Source organism: Petaurus breviceps, unplaced genomic scaffold (assembly GCF_028583685.1).
Source record: "Petaurus breviceps papuanus isolate PSGF00001 unplaced genomic scaffold, PetGlider_PUasm1.0 108, whole genome shotgun sequence".
In the NCBI taxonomy this organism is placed as follows: Eukaryota; Metazoa; Chordata; class Mammalia; order Diprotodontia; family Petauridae; genus Petaurus; species Petaurus breviceps.
The window spans coordinates 2,471,852-2,488,344 of record NW_027185593.1 but is presented as its reverse complement, the minus strand read 5'-3'; the positions used below and the strand labels follow the sequence as shown (position 1 = coordinate 2,488,344).

The 16,493-nt window shown below is 45.1% G+C and overlaps 1 protein-coding gene across 2 annotated transcripts in view; it reads left to right on the top strand.

Annotated features, from left to right (window-relative positions):
* Window positions 1-16,493, top strand: part of REXO1 (RNA exonuclease 1 homolog) — a 120,946-nt gene that overhangs the window by 99,828 nt on the left and 4,625 nt on the right. For both annotated transcript variants that reach the window (XR_011165082.1, XM_069071157.1), the window contains exons 10-15: window positions 2,813-2,926; window positions 4,614-4,687; window positions 10,914-11,024; window positions 12,206-12,321; window positions 13,408-13,546; window positions 16,286-16,406. Coding sequence is in view for 1 of the 2 variants with exons in the window: in XM_069071157.1 (XP_068927258.1) it covers window positions 2,813-2,926; window positions 4,614-4,687; window positions 10,914-11,024; window positions 12,206-12,321; window positions 13,408-13,546; window positions 16,286-16,406 (675 nt within the window). In the remaining variant the exon portion in view is untranslated. The remainder of the gene's footprint in view (window positions 1-2,812; window positions 2,927-4,613; window positions 4,688-10,913; window positions 11,025-12,205; window positions 12,322-13,407; window positions 13,547-16,285; window positions 16,407-16,493) is intronic.

Here is a 16,493-nt window from a genome sequence, read left to right as displayed (position 1 = left end):
TTATTCTATACATACTTCACCTTGGCCTAGTAGGTGACATCTTGAGTGAGGCTGTTTTCTCTTGATGGGCTTGGTCATGGAAATGCAAGTTCTCTTTAGTGCTCAGTCATTAGTGTATGGCTTGGTGACTGCTAGAGCAACTCAGGGTAGGAGGTACAAGGGATTAGGCTGAGAAGAGGCAGTTTCCATTAAGATCTGAGGCTTTTCTCTCCCAGTCAGTCAAGTAGCCCTATTTCCCTAGCTGCACCATTGCCCCTGAGCCTTTGGAACCCAAAGTTCTACCAGGAGGCAATAGCTTTTGTCACATGTTTGGGGAAGGTAGATTATTTCCATTACATCCATAACTTCCTAAGTGAACCAGAATGTGTTGGGAAGAGTTTGAAGCCCTCTTTGATTACATTGAAATCATTAACTCTATGAAAAATATTGATGTTCTTCAGACCTTGTTGCCAGAGAATGCCATCTCCCTTCTTCATGTAACATGGAATGTGGCAGTGGTATTCCATTAGTTGTAAGGATGAGTGAAATCTGTGATATTTGGCTATAGATGGGAGTGGAAGGCATCTTTTTTTTTTGCTTTTTGGAAGGGCAATTGGGATTAAATGACTTGCCCAAGGTCACACAACTAGTAAGTGTTAAGTGTCTGAGGTCAGATTTGAACTCAGGTCCTCCTGACTCCAGGGCCGTTGCTTATTCACTGCGCCACCTAGCCACCCCTAAATCACCTTTTTTTTTTTGCTTTTTTTGGAGGGGAAAGGTAGGGCAATTGGGGTTAAGGGGTTAAGTGACTTGCCCAAGGTCACATGGCTAGTTTTTTTTTTTTTTATTAAGTGTCTGAGGCCAGATTTGAACTTAGGTCCTCCTGACTCCAGGGCCAGTGCTCTATTCACTGTGCCACCTAGCTGCCCCGGGAAGCATCTTTTGAGTTCTTTCATTTTGTTTAGTGTCTTTCCATGTCCCCTGCCACATCCTTTATGACCCTGGACCTAATTGCCTCAAGCAGACCTGGGAAACAAAAGCTAGCTATTTTTGTCCCTTCTGACTCTCTCCTCCCACCTAGTTCCTTTCCATCTCCAGATCTTGCAGAAACTACCAGATTAATCTTCCAGGGTGGTATAACAGAAGGACTTGGAGACCTGAGCTTAAAAACTGACCCTAATACTTGCTGTTAGTGTCAGTACTTACCAGCCACATATCCTTGGCCAGGTTGCTTTGTGTCTTTGAGCTTAGTTTCCTCAAATGTAAAATGAGACTAATAATACTTGCACTTCACTTCATATGGTTATTATGAAAAAAGCAATTTGTAATTTTTTTTTAAGCAATTGGGGTTAAGTAACTTGCTCAAGGTTACACAGCCAGGTGTTTCTTGGGTAGGTGCTAAGTGTCTGAGCCCGGGATTCGATCCCCAGGTCATCCCGACACTGGGGCCGGTGCTCTTACTCGCTGTGCTACCTGGCCGCCCCTAATTTGTAATTTCTTAAAGGGCCCAGTAAATGTGAATTAGAATCATTACTTATTTCTCAAACCCAGCTTTCATCATGTCTTAGTGCCAACCATGACTACTAAGGAATATTCATCTTCTGGGAACTCAGGATTGTCTCATTCTCTCTTGCCACCCATCTTGTCCTCTCTGCCCTCTGGTAACACCATATTCCCTCCTACCTCTGGTCTTTTGCTCCTCCTGTCCCCTGTTCTTCTCTGCCTGTGGAAGCCTTTTTCTACCTCCCCCATGAAACCTTCTCTGAGTACTGCAGACTTTGGTTCATGTTTCTGAATCAGGGTTTTAGACTAGATTTACAGAGTCTAGAAAGTAGTTTGAAAAAATGATCGCCCATCCTATTAATGGTACCAGGCAATAGAAGTGATACTTCCTGTAGGACCCTGTTTCAATTTGCCTTTAAGGCCCTACCTACTCAGTGGCCTTGTTTCTTTCAGGACCATGGATCTCCTCCTAATTATTGTGGCTGTTTAAGTCTTCTGAGGCTTACAATCCCCTATGTGATCTATGTAGAGAGTCCTCATTTGGATAATTGAGTGGTGAGTTTAGTGATCCTATAAGCTTGATAAATGTAGTACTCATAGGTGACCCCACTCTCTCACTCCATTACAAGCTCACTTGAAAAGGGTCCCCAGTGCTTTCAGGGTTGCACTAGTGCCTGGGATTTTGCACCCTTAGTGTGGAGTCTGGTGCCACTTTCACCATATTGACTGGAGGGGAAAACTGTTCAGACAAGATAAACTGTTATAATCCAGGAGAGAAGCAACAGGTGGGGAAGGGGTTGTGGAGGGAGATCAGTTTTCTTAGATATTCTGAGCCAGCTTTGGGAGTGCAATGGTATTACTTTAGAGTATAACCACTATATATTCATCCCTTCAAGTGCTCTAGGTCTTGGGGCACATGTTGAAAATCTACTCACCTCCAACATCCCACCACACCATGCACTTCCTAGTGTCAGATTGGTACAGAAAGAGCATGACATGAATATACCTTTCTTTGACGATTTTTTCTTTTCCCTTTTAGCTTTTGACATGTCTAGTCCTTATTTGTACTCCTCATTAATTAAATCTCTGTAGGAGCTTCATCCAATTCAAAATATATTGGTCTTCTGTAACTTTATTTCTTTTTTCTTTATGTCTTTGGTGTCCTCCACCCCCTGTCCCTAGAAATTCCCTTAGCCCACTTTGGAAAGGATCACTTGGGACTCTTTGACCCTCTCTTCCTTATGCCATGGTGGGGAAGTGGTTTGATTGGTATGAGGACTTGCCCCAGGGTCCTCTTTTCTTCACCCATCCCATCTCTCTCTCTTTCCAGCATCCTGCCGAATTTGCTGTCGTTGTGGCACTGAGTACCTAGTCTCGCCCACCGGCAATTGTATCCGGAAGGAGGAGTGCTGCCATCATTGGGGGAGGCTGCGTCGACAAAGAGGTGGGTTCTTGGCTCCTGATGGTGGATTGGAGTTAAGGGAATGGGTCAGAGAGTAGAAAGCATAACCATAGTTTTGAGATTTTCCTTCCTTTATAATTGGACGCCTCTGCCACTCCCCAAGAAAAAACAGACTTCCTTGCACAAAAAAACTTATAATAGGACTGCCTTTTACAGGTGACATGGATATGGAGCTGCAAGTCTACAAAGCATCCACAAGGTGGTGCCACATCATCCCAAACCACAGAGAAATGGTTGGGCTCCTAGGCTCTAGAATTCAAAGACCTTGGAAAGAGGTGTCAGAAATGGGCCTGAAGGGTTCCCAAGTTTGAACCTTTAATCTGAATCAAATTAAAGTGTTAATGGGAAATATCTAACAAGATAAATAAAAATATAGTACATAGATAACATTCCATTTTAAAACCAAGTCAATATGTGGCCCACAGACATCTTTATGTACAGTTTAGGGGAACACCCCTGATCTAGTATAACCCCCTCATTTTGTGGCGGAACAAACTGAGACCCAGAGAGGGTCTTTCCTAAGGAACAGAATTGCAACTGGTCTGTGATGTTGCTGAGTCAGGGGGGTAAGTGCCTTGAAACTGGAGTCTCTCCTTAGACAAATTGTTTGAAGAAGCCATTTGGGTTTTTTTGTTTGTTTTTTTAAGCAATTGGGGTTAAGTAACTTGCCCAAGGTTACACGACCAGTTTTTTTTGTGTGGGTGTTAAGTATCTGAGGCCAGAACTGATCCCGGGTCCTCCCAACTCTGGGACTGGTGCTCTTACTCACTGCGCCACCTAGCTGCCCCAAGCCATTTGTTTTTAAAGGCCAAAGATGAGTCTGTGTGCTGGTGCCCGTAGCTGTACTTAGAGCAAGGCAAGATTTCCCCAAAGTACCCACTCTTGCCAGTGATAGGTGCCAGGCAGAGTCAAGTTTGCCCATCTTTTTGATAGGGGTTGGCAGAAATGGTACTTTTGACTCAAATGTTATTTGCATCCTCTGCTGAGCTTCTTAAATATAATAGAAATCCCATTCAACTAGAAGTCATGGGACTGGGTTCCATTCCCAGATGTGCCACTTAACATGAAATGTGACTTTGGGTAAATCCCTTCTCCTTTCTGAGCTTTAGTATCTTCAACCAAGAAGATGAAGAGGTTGGGCTGCTTCTGGTCCTAGCATACCATGAGCCTCCCAGGGTAGACTTGTCTCCTGCTCAATTTAAGAATGGTAACAATAGTCTATGAGAAACTGTCCTCAAGCCCTGCTCCTTGTCTTCTGAAGCTCAGCTTGATTCATAGTGTGTAACGGCAGTGATGATCACCCAACAGATGAAAACATTAATCTGCAAAGACATCACCGTTGGCTCTGCTTTAATTAAATCAGTCCTTCTAATTGGCTCTAAACTCTGGCAGCCCATCAATTTAGTGAGGTTCCCTTGACCCACAGTGCCTTGCTGTGAGCCAAAGGGACATCTCCCTATAGCACCACAGTGGGTGTGATTAGCAGCCTTCTCTGCTAAAGCTGCCTGCCATGCAGTAGGGCTCTAGAGTACCGCAGCACTTGGAGGCCTGGGATCTCACCTGCTCTCCTCCTCCTTGTCATACCCCTGACTACCAGCTACTGCTCCCCTTGGGAAGGCCTTCTTACCTGACCACCTTTCCTTGCTCTCTTTCCCCTTGACTGTTTCAGTGGCTGGTGGATGGGAAACCCAGTATAGTTGCTGTTCAGGAGCTGTTGGTTCTGTTGGATGTCAGGTTGCTAAGGTAAGTGCTCTCCTGGGTTTGGGGTTCTTCCCTTCCTGTCAGGCATTACCAGCCCTGATTGTCTAAAAAATTATAGATCTTAGGATTTTAGAACTGAGGGGAAGCTCAGAACACAAAATGTCAGAGGTAGGAGGGATCTTGAGACCAACCCTAGGGAGTAGGGCCAGGATCACAACTTTGGAGTGGGCCAGAACAAAAGAGCTCTTAGTTAAAAGAAGACTTGTCCTACTTGACTTCAGAGGACAGCCTGGGGAACTGGGGGGCAGATTTCAGATCTCAGAAAAAAACTTCAGGATCATAAGTGCTGTAGCAAGGTGAAAGGAACTGCCGTGGTGGAGGGTGGGTTTTCTTTACTTTGAAAATTGTCAAGGGGAAATCTGTTTTAGATACTGTTAGGGTGAGATGCTGTCAGTGGCCCCTTCCAGCTCCAAAACACAGTTTTTCTGCTCCTGTCATTTTCTAGAGAAGAACATTTTACAGAGAAGGCAAGCCAGAGAGCTTGACTTTGATTCTTGGGAAAACCCAGAATATTGAGTTAAATAATAACATTATTAATGTCTCAATGATAGTGTCTCCCTTGAAAGGTTGGGAACCTACGGAAGTCTTAACTCATTATCTTAGCTTCATAAGAAGAAAGAAATCTGTACTGAGAGTCAGAAGACCTGGGTTCTAGACCTGGCTCTTCCACTAGCTTGTGGCATGGCAGTGTTCAGATTGTTCACTAGTGCTGTGCTCTAGTTTTCCCCCTTTTAAAAATAGGAATAAAATCGGTGTGCTATGAGTGTTAGTCTGAGATGTGAGCGTGTATGGATAAGGTAAAAAATGTCCTTGAAATTCTTGTGTATTGGGGCCTCTTGGAAGAGTCATTGGATGGTACTGCTTCCTAATCTTTAGAGAGTCCTGCCATCCATTTAGAAAAAACCTGGTAGCCAACCAAAGCCCATTAGAAATGAGCGCATCAGCTTGAGAAATTCCAGTGTCGATCTTTTTAGAAAGAAGAGAGAGCCACGGGGGCCTTGGGCATTTGAACCTCCTTAACAGTAGACTACCCCCTCTGCTCTCAGAGTGTAATTTCCTTGGAATCATCTACTCTTAGAGGGAACATGGGATGTAAGAGCTAGAAGATCATTTACAAGAGAATCCAGTCTGATCCCCTCATTCTCTCATTAGGGAGTGTAGAAAAAAGCTTGCCTAAGGTCATGCAGTAATAGCAGCCTAGCCTCTGTTAGATGCCCTGTTGTCCTCCCTCACTCCCGACCCTTCCACTGCACCAACCCTAGTGGTAATTATAGAAGTTTGTCAGACTGTTCCCAGCTGTTGGCAGCAGAGGGCAGAGAGGAGCCTGGCCAGCCCTTGGCAACATTCTGATTACGAGCCCTGTCCTGGTGTAGCTCTTCAGGAGCACTTCTTCTATAGTCCCTGGAAGAGCCCAGATCTAAGTGCCAGAAGAATCCATCATGGCTGGAAAGGGGTTGGGGACAGCTGGGAAGAAGCTGATTTTTAGTGACTTGAACTGAACTGGTGCTAGCATTGTGTCCTAGCTCTAAGAGCCATCCTTCAGTGCATGTCAGTTTTTCATTTTGTGGTTTTGGTGGTTCCAGTTCTCACGAGACCCATTTGCCTTGAGACCCAAGACCAGAGAGCATTGATCATAGTATGTTAGAATCTTCAAACTATAGGAGCCTTAGAGAACATTTCATTTAACTACTCACATTTTATAGTTGGGAAATAGACCCAACAAGCAGAGGCTAGCCAATTGCCCAGGTCACAGATGAGAGTGTGGTAGAACCAGATTTCTAGTCTAAGTCTCTTTCCCCTGTTAGTTATGGGCCCTTAGGAAGGGTTTCTGAAATGGCCTCTTGATGGAGGTCTGTGGTGTGAAGTGAACAGAGAGGGGTGTTTTACTCATCCTGCTGTGGATGAAATTTACTTCCTTTTCTCTAAAGCACCCTCAGGGCAGAACGCAAGGTGTTTTAAGTTTCCTGTCCCTTGTTTTTGTGTGGTTTCTCAGTTGTCAGAACAGATTATGGGTTTCTTCCTTGTTTTGTGCTGGTTCATATGCCAGCTGGGACACTGACAGGATAATTATTGTTCTATAATTATGTCATTAATTAATAATATTATAAAATTGATATATAATTAAAGGAAGATTATTGTTAATAATAATTATTACTCAGTGCCCTAGCTGCTTTGGGAGCCAGACTTTTTTTCACAGCATAAGACTCCAGTGATCCCTGTATGGTATTCACCCTCCACTTTTGTCCATTGACAAACTCAATGTAGTTTTGCAGGATATTTTGTAGTGGTGCTTTAACTCAGAACCAGGGAGAATGCCTACCATGGAGCCAGGGTGTCAGGGTTGGTGTTGTGGCTGGCCAGTCAGCCCTTGTACTGGGGTCCACATTATTGGTGGTTACTTTGCTAGTGGACAAATGAAATCCACAGGATTTGCTTCAGAGACATCACAAAGCAATACAACTGAATTAGGATGTGGGAGATCTCTTAATCCAAACTCCCCATCTTAAAAGAGGAGAAAATAGGGTCTAAGAGAAGAAAGGACTTACTTAAGATGGATAGTAAGTGGAAGAGTTGCGATTAAAGCCCAGGCTGCCTGACTCTGATTGTTTTACATGGGAGATGGCTGTGGGAAGGAGTAACATGTGCAGGCTGCAGCGATGAGATTGGCACCGTGAAGTCAGGGACCTGGGTTCTATCTCTGCCAACCACTCCTGTGACCAAATCACAAACCATGTCTCCTTTCAGGACCTTCCTTTCACTTTTGTGGAATGAGGGGGGTGGGCCCACCAGCAATCTAGCTGGGGAGGTGGGGTGGACATGAATGTCGTATGTTGTATGAGATGCACCAGAGATGATGAGAGAATGACCACTAACAAGGGCCAAGCTGCATACCGCAGAGGAGAAAGGCCATAGGAATGGTGGGATGACCTCAAGGAGACCAGGGAATCCCTAAAGGATGTGGGACCCAAGTTATTCCTTGAAGGATGGATAGGATATGGAGATTCCCAAACTTGTGTTTTGTATTATTCTTTGCTGTGAAGAATCAGGGCACAACAGGGGGATCCGGTGTGATTGCAAACATAAGTTCCTTATGATTGGTAGCACAGCCTTTTATAGGAGAAAGCTTGGCACGGTGGGGAAGAACAGCATAAACAGAAGCCAGAGCAGACTCTGGATGGCATTTTTGTGCTCCTCCCACCGGGCATTACTAGGCACCAGAGGCTGGGACTTACATTATTTCACAGAGGCCTTTTGGAGTCTCAGGCCATCCTTCTATAGAGACTGTACACGTGGGCGCCCCCCCCCCCCATCTTTGTACAGACCCTTCATGGTGGGTAGTTCCTTGCCTCTAGAGCAGATGAACAACCGCACAGCCTTGTTCTGCTGGAGCTCTTCAGGAGGACTCCTTCCATGGTCCCTGGACAGATCTAGGTGGTTGAAAAATCCATAATTGCTGGAGGAGGGATGGGAGACACATGGGGAGGAGCAGGCAGATTGTAGAGACTTGAGCTCAACTAGACAGGGAATTGCTTCTAGGCTTTGAGAATAGATCTCCATTTGTCCTTCAGTGCATATAGATTTTTCATTTCATGGTTTTGGTGGGTTCATTCTTCATAAGACCCATTTGCCGCCACTTTGCTTCCCACTGCAGTGCCCTGTGGTCAGTCTCTAGGCTGTTAGTCTTCCTCCTGCCCAAGTCTAGAGAACACTAGACTGAGAGACAGCCTATTCCATTTTGGGGTAGCTCTAATTGTTCATTTTCAAGGCTGCTTCTCCATCTCCCTGATTTCTTAAGCTCATCTTCAGTTGGGATGACCTCCAGCCCCCACCCCTTCCTGGTCATATTCTCCTGAATATTTCCAGTTTGTTGATTTCTATCTAAAATGTATTTTCAGAGCAGAATATTCCAGATGGGATCTGACCAGGGCAGAGGAGAGTAGAATTATTGTTTTCCTAGATAATATCACAAAATAGACCTCTGGGTCCTGCAGAGACTGAATTTTTGGTATTAAAGCTATTCATAGTTCTTTAAAAAAAAATCTCCCATATAAAAATGTCCCATGTTGTGTGCTCAGCAGCTGCCTAACTTGCCTGTTTCTAGTCCCAGTCCCTGCATGATGATCTGTGGGGCTGGGGCTTAGAGGAAAGCATTGGCTATTCTCCCCTGAATATGCCCAGTATGATCTAATCTTGGAAGTAGAGTAGATCCCAGTCTGTACTTGAATTGTACATGGATGAGAGACTGCCTTGGTTTATCTATGGCTGCAGGATCAGCTAGGTGGTCCTGGTATTGGACTTAGAGTCAGGAAGAACTGAATTCAAATACAGCTTTCCTCTACTTATCATCTGTGTGACCCTCACCAAATCACTTAACCCCTCTGGGCATTTCCTCATATATAAAGTGAAAGGCTTTCACTAGATGGTCTCTAAGCCCCTTACCAGCTCTACTGTGACCCCATAGCTGAAACTTTTGGGAGGGGATGAGGGGGCTTTACAAAAGATACACCCTTCCCCACCTCATCCAAGCATTTCTACCACATCCACAGACAGCATTGTTTTGGTTGTGAGAATAAGAGTTCACACAGATCATATCGTTGACCACCAGCAAGTATTCCCTTTATTCAGTCATCCTTTAGAAAGTATTATAGGTAAAAAAGACATTGAGCCATGCCCAGCATGGGCTTCTCATGTTCCCTGAATTCTTTGGGCCAGTCTCAGGCAGGCATCCAAGGACCAGGTTTCCACATCTGCTCAATGCACCAGCCAGGCTGTTGAGCTGCTTCACTTACTGGACTAAAATGGTCATCCTTAGGTGGTGTGGTGGCATGTAAATCACTCAGTCCACATACCTTTATGAAGGGCCTGTCATGCCAGGAGCGGAGAGTACACAGACAAAAGTAGTTAGGCCCTGTCTTCACCAGCGTGCAGTCACATCTGTATAGGGATTGAGTCTGCTTCAGAGATTTTCCTTGGAGGGAGCTCCTAGTGAGAAACTTACTCTGCTAAAGCAAGTCTGCAGCTTAAAGTTGAGAGAGCCGCCCCAGGCGCTGCCTGATGAAGAGGCCGCCACGCTGCCTGCCTCCATATCAGTGTACACAGAACACATACCAGGCAAATACAGAGTCGTTTAGGGAGGGAGGACAGGTGTGAAGAGTGAGGGCTTTAGATAGAAGGTGCTTCTTGAGCTGAATCCTAAAGGAGATGAGGAATTCTGTGAGGTGAGAGGCAGAAATATTCCACGTATGGTGAAAGGTGAGGGGTATGGGAGGAGTGGTGCATGTATTTATACAAGTCCACATATGCATAGTATATGCCAGGCACTATGCCTGAATTCTCACTGAATACTCATAACACACTATACAAATATCAGAACTAGGAGGGCCCTTGGAGCCTACAGTTGCAAAGCTTGAATTCTGTGCATCAGATTTTAGGATTAGGAGATAAGGGGGTCTGCATCTTGCCTCTAATCTGACCAGAAGTGTGACTCTAGGCATGTTAACCTTCCTGAGCTTCCTTTTCTAAGTTTGTAAAATTGGGAGATAATATTACTTGCACCATCTACCTTGCAGGGTTTTGGTGAGAAAGTGCTTTGTTAAACCTTAAGTCACTTAAAGATGTGAGGTTCTGCCTTTACTTGGAGGTACCTTAGGGCAGAGGTGTCAAACATGAAGCCCACCATACTCCCTAAACCAGATTAAAATATCCTTGGGAAATATTTAACAAAATAAATAAAACTACAGAAAACACAGGTAATGTTACTATGTGGTTGTCTAAGTCAATATGTAGCCTCAGGGGTCCGTATGTGTTTTGGTGGCCCCATTTCTACTTGAGTTTGACCCGGATGTTTTAGAGTGTAGAACTCTGAATGTCAGAACTAGCAGGGCCTTAAGAGACCATTCATCTGCTCCAGCTCCCTCACTGGGCCCTGGGGATGCCCCAGCTAATGTCAGACTGTTTTGCTTTTTTTTTTTTTTTAACTTTTTTGGAGGGGGGAAGGCAGGGCAATTGGGGTTTAGTGACTTGCCCAAGGTCACATGGCTAGTAAATGTTAAGTGTCTGAGGCTGGATTTGAACTCAGGTGCTCTATTCACTACACCACCTAGTTGCCCCCAGGCTGTTTTACTTATTTGCAGACCAATGACTTTTAACAGCCTTTTCCAGAAGAAAGGTCTCCACCTTAGTGCCTCTCTATCTGTCTCCCTTATAGCAACATGTACAAGATGGCCGCAAAGACAACCTTGAAGGGTTCGTGAAAACCTTTGAAAAACTTCCCTCTACAGATGGGTATCCAGGAATATATGCCCTTGACTGTGAGATGGTAAGGCCTTGGGTGTGTGGCTGGTGTTTCCTTATATCACAGCTCTTGGCGCTGTGTTTTGCCCATGTCTCCTTGGTGAAGCTAGTGTCACCTCACCTAGCCTTATCTTGTCTTGTACTTCCCCCGCTATACCAAGGACCAACCGCGTCCTTCAAACAGGGCTACTGGACTCTGGCCCTCAGCAGCCCTGGGGGTGATACGAGGAGGACTGGTTACTACCTGGGGTTCAGGGTTTAAGTTTCTTTCTAGTAAGTTGCCACGAAGCACCTGAATGTTTCAGGGTAAAGAAAAGTCAAGGAGCAGTGAACAGCAGTTAATCGGTATTTAAAATTAAGATGATTTGGGGTGATACTACGTAGCCCCAAATTTATTACTATTGACGTCAGAACTTTTAAAGTCTTTCAGGAGGCCTTTTCTATTTCTTATTCTACCTCTCTCCTCTCTTGCCTTGTCTTTCACTCTCTTTTCTATGGCTATCTCTCCCTCTGCATTTCTTTCCTTACTATATCTGCCTTATTCCTTTCTCTGGTCACCACCACTTCCTATTCTTCCTTAACTTTGGCATTAAAGTACATTTTTAAAAATTTATTATTTTCTATTAAATAAAAAATAATGTTCCTTCATCTCCAGTGACAGTGATCAGATTTCATAATACCAATATTCTCCCCCTCAGGGTTTACTGGCTCCTTTTGTAGGATAGTTTTGGCTGTTTGAGTCTAAGATTTCTCCACTTCTGGGACAAAGCCCTTGATTTGTTGCCTTTAAATTGTGTGTAACCCTCATTTCATTCCAGTTTTGGGTCACAGTGGCTCTCCAAAGAAAAAAGGTTCTTCTGCCCCTGCTTTAAACTTTTGGCTGGCATAATCCATCACTGAAGAATTGTGCCTGTTTCTGCTTTATCTTTAAATATAAGTAGTTCAAGATGCATTCTGGGAATTTCCTACATTGGTTCCCTTTCCTTTGAGGAAAAATCTTTCTTGGAATTGGGGATAGTTTAGCAGCACAGAGGCCAACTGCCTGACCAGAACCCCTGTTTTTTTCTCTGAGCTTTTGCATTGAAGAGTCTCTTGTTATAAGATCTGGTGAGAACCTGGATCCCAAGAAGTTGTTTATACACCTGGCTTGTATTGAAAGGAATTGCCACATTTGAACCCATCTCTGTGTGTTTGCTTCCCTTTTAGTGTTACACCAAGCAAGGCCTGGAGCTAACGAGAATAACTGTGATCAGCTCTGACCTGAAAGTTGTCTATGACACATTTGTGAAACCAGACAACAAAGTTGTAGATTATAATACCCGGTAAGTGAGGCTTTGCCTGCCGTTCCAGTGGTGCTCTGTGCTGGCAGGATCAGCTCTGTCTCTTCTTGCTAGTTGGTGTTTTTGTCCTTTTGAATTCTGTGCTATTGTCACTGATGGGGAGGTAAAGGTCTCTTTGGGGGCAGTACAGGCTTTTCCCTTGCCAATCTCATTCTTGTCACATTTATCTAAAGTGACTCCCTCTTTGTTGTTTGGGATATAAATCTTTCTTAGACGCACTGCCATCTGACACTAGGCCCTCTGTTTAAACTTCTTCCTGGTCCAGATAAATTCATTTTTCCCAACACATACATTTTGCTCATTCCCCCATCCCATCATTGTGAACCCCTGACTTGAAATGCTTTTTATCCTCCTTTTGATATTTCAAAAACCGGTTGATCCTCAGAGGTTCAACTCTAGCCCTTTTCTCTCTGTGAAACTTTTATTTGCCTTGCTAGCCCTTCTCCTCTCTCTCCATCTTCACTGAATTTGCACTGACTCTCCTGGAACAGTTGAGATCTTAATTCCTGTCAGACTGTGCCATAGAGGTTAGGATGTAAATCTCTGCAAGGCTGTGACTGGGTTATGATGTGGTTCAGCAAGCATGTATTAAGTGCCTGCTATATGCAAAGCCCTGTGCTGAGTGCTAGGGTTACAAAGAGAATACAGGACATGACCCAATCCTCAAGAAGCTTACATTTTTCTGGGGGAGAGGGGGAAAGGAATAGCGAGGCATGTAGACAGATATGCATACACAGAGTGCAATGTGGTAAAGGCAGAGGAAAAGTTCAGGTACAGTAGTGTGGCAAGTCGGAAGAAGACCTCACTCTCATCCACAAAATGTTATATGAACTGGTTGTCTAAGAGGCAGGAGGTTCTGTAAGGCCTAGCATAGAAATGGGAGCTGCCGAAATGAGAGGACAAGGAGCTGTCCACTTGGGCTGGGCTGTAGGCTGGGGGAAGGTGGATACGTGTGGTAGCATCTCGATGCCTTCTCAGAACCCTTTCCAGCTCTGGTTCATGAGAAGTTTGCTGAGATCCATTCTTTTCAAGGACTGATGACCTCTGTGCCTCTGCCTCTCTATGCAGGTTTTCTGGAGTGACAGAAGACGACTTGCAGAATGCGTGTATAACCCTTCGGGATGTCCAGGCAGTACTGTTGAACATGTTCAGTTCAGACACCATCTTGATAGGACACAGCTTAGAAAGTGACTTATTTGCTCTCAAGGTAGGAGTCTGCCCCTTACTTCCTCTCTACCTTACAAGGTAGACACCCTACCCCATGTACTCTACCCTTTGCAGTTGCCTGGATTGGTTTCTAAAGGAAAAGACCTATGGTTGAACCCAGGTTGCTGCCTTCCTTCATGTGGAGGCTCTTTGGAGAGATTCGGCATTTCTCCTTTGGGGGATATTTCACCTGGAGAACAGAAAGACTCAGGGGGCACAGTCACTTCTTCACTATCTGAAGGGCCGCTCACTATAGGTTGAGGGAGCAGACTTGTTCTGTGTAGCTTCCCAGACTACAGCCAGGACTCAGGGAAGGGGAAGAGCAGATTAGCTCAAGAATTATTAGATGGCTCAGTATAAGAAAGAAATTCCTTTTGCTCTTTGATCCCCAGTGGATGGCTTGGGCTGCCTTGGGAGGTGGTCAGGTCCTCACATCAGGAGGGTTCAGTCAGGGTCTGGATGGCCACCTATCAGAGATACTTGCTTTAGGCAAGGCAGTCCCTAGGTCTTTTCAAGTAGTAGGCTTCTCTAAAAATTCCTCAGGAACAGTTTTGGGAGACAAAGCTAGAAACCAGGCCAGGAGACTCTCAGGGAAGTTGAGGCTTCCTTTCACTCAACGTTGCCCAGGAATTGTCCTTTTGGAACTCTACCACCAGGTTGGTAAAGTTACCATAAAGCTCCCAATTGTAAAATTACCATAGCTAGACTGCAAAACCCACAAGGAAATTGATTTCTATTCTCTTGAATCAGGAACAGAAGCCCTATCCTGTTCTTAAGGAATCTAACCGTTTGTCTTGTTGTCCTCTAGGACCTAGCCCTGGGGGGCCAGGAGATAACCTGGAGTTGTCAAGCAGGAGATAGAGATAAAGAAATATAGACACAGAGACAGCTGCTCTCCCTGACTCTCATATCCCTTGTCTCCTTGCATATGTGTATATGCATATACACGTGTGTGTAAGTCTGGAAAGGGAAGTTGGGACCAGGTTTTGAAAGGATTTAAATTCAAACAGAGGAATTTCTATTTAATTCTTGAGTTAATAGAGAATTATTGGAGTTTGTTGAGCAGGGGAATAACATAGTGAGGACAGAGCTTTAGGAAACTCACTCGGGCAGCGGTGTGGCAGAAGGATTAGAGAGGTTGGGAGATCAGGAAGACTGGAGTAGTCCAGGTCAGAAGTGATGAGACCCTGGGCTGAGATGGGGGGGCAGGTAAGATGTTGTGGGAGTGTAGACAAGCAGGTGTGGCAATTGACTGTGGGCAGTGAGGAGGGACCTGGGTGACTGGAAGGATAAGGGAACTCTGGGCAAAACTAGGCAAGCTTGGAAAAACAAGTGGGCGTAGAGGGAAAAGAGAATTCTGTTTTGGACACATTGGATCTGAGAGTGGCTGTGAGGTATCCACCTTGAAATGGCCCATAGTCAGCAGATGGTAGGATTCCTGGGGCTCAGGAGGAGACTGGGACTGTCCAGTGAACTACCCTAAACAAAGGAGGCAGCTAATTAGGAAGGTTGGCCAGGCACTGAACTAATCAACATGTGCAAAAGTGTTTTTGAAACTTGTAAGGAGGATTTAATAGGAAACTGTGATAACTGATTAGCTCTGCTGCAGCCATCTTAACTCTGACCTTAGGCAAGTGAAGCTTGGGTCTGAAACTCTCTTCTGTAAAATGAGGATAATGCACTCCTCCACTAATGATTTATTATGAGGCCAGCCCTGAATAGTTGGCAGAGGGAAGATGCTGCATTCAAAACCTGGTCTTGCTACTTCTTCCCAGTGTAACCTTTGTTACTTAATGTCCCAGGGCCTCAAAGGCCCCCTCTAGCTCTAAATCCTTTAGTCTCTTCATAGGACCTCTCAGGAGTATCCTGAGATCCCTAAAGCACTTTAGAAATGGGGGTTTGGCTCTTCTGCTTGAAGGTGAGGCTTCAGGCTTCTTTCTCCCCTGAGAATTTGAGGAGTTGGATTTTTCCTTTATCCTTTTCCGCCTATCCCTACTAGAGTTCATTCTCTGCTCCCTTGGAGTGATGCACACCTCCCTTCTCCCATGTCTTCATGGTTTCCCATGTCGAATCTGCCGGCTGTTAGCCCAAAGCAAAAGGGGCAGAGCAGTGCATTGGGATTAAGACATGCAAGTCTCACTTGGTGTAAACAAACAGAAAAAGACAAACTATGCTCTTCCTTCTAAAGAAAGTGACTTCAAGAAGCTAACAGTTTGTCCCCAGTTAGCTCTCTGGTTGGCACCTGGTCCAGTTTATCTTGGTTTAATTCACTGACCACCCTTCAGGAAAAAGAACAGTGGAATGCTTGTGTGTGGTGATGGTGGTGCTGTTTTTCAAAGTTCAACTCTTACTAAACAGCTCACCCCCTGCTGCAGTTGGAGGCTATTTGGGCTCTCCGTGGAGTGTGGGCATCATTAAGGAGGGAGGGTTTCTGAGGAGGCGTGATAGTTGAGAAAGAACAGGCCTCTGCAGGTGGCTGGGGCCTGTGTACTTGGGCTCCTCACATTAACTCCTTTAAGAACTGGTTTGGTGAGAGCTTTTTGTCTGGTGTGTTATTTCAGAAGGGCCTATGGGAGATTCCACGTTGGAACTGGGCTGGCCCAGGTGAATGGGACTAAATCCCCAAGGCAGGAATAGAGCCTGACACCTGACTCATGGAATATGGAATAATACATATATACATATAGGCACATGTACAGTCACAAGAACTTTATTCCTTTTCCTTCCCTCTTTCCTTTAGCTTATTCACACCACAGTAGTGGACACATCAGTGGTCTTCCCTCACCGCCTCGGGCTCCCCTACAAGAGGGCACTGCGGACGCTGATGGCTGACTACCTCAAGCGTATTATCCAGGACAATGGTGAGTTGGCCCACGGTGTCATCCTTCTCCTTCTCTGTATGGCAGTCGAGGGTGGGACTGGATCTCAGAAGCCCCTTTCTTCTGCCT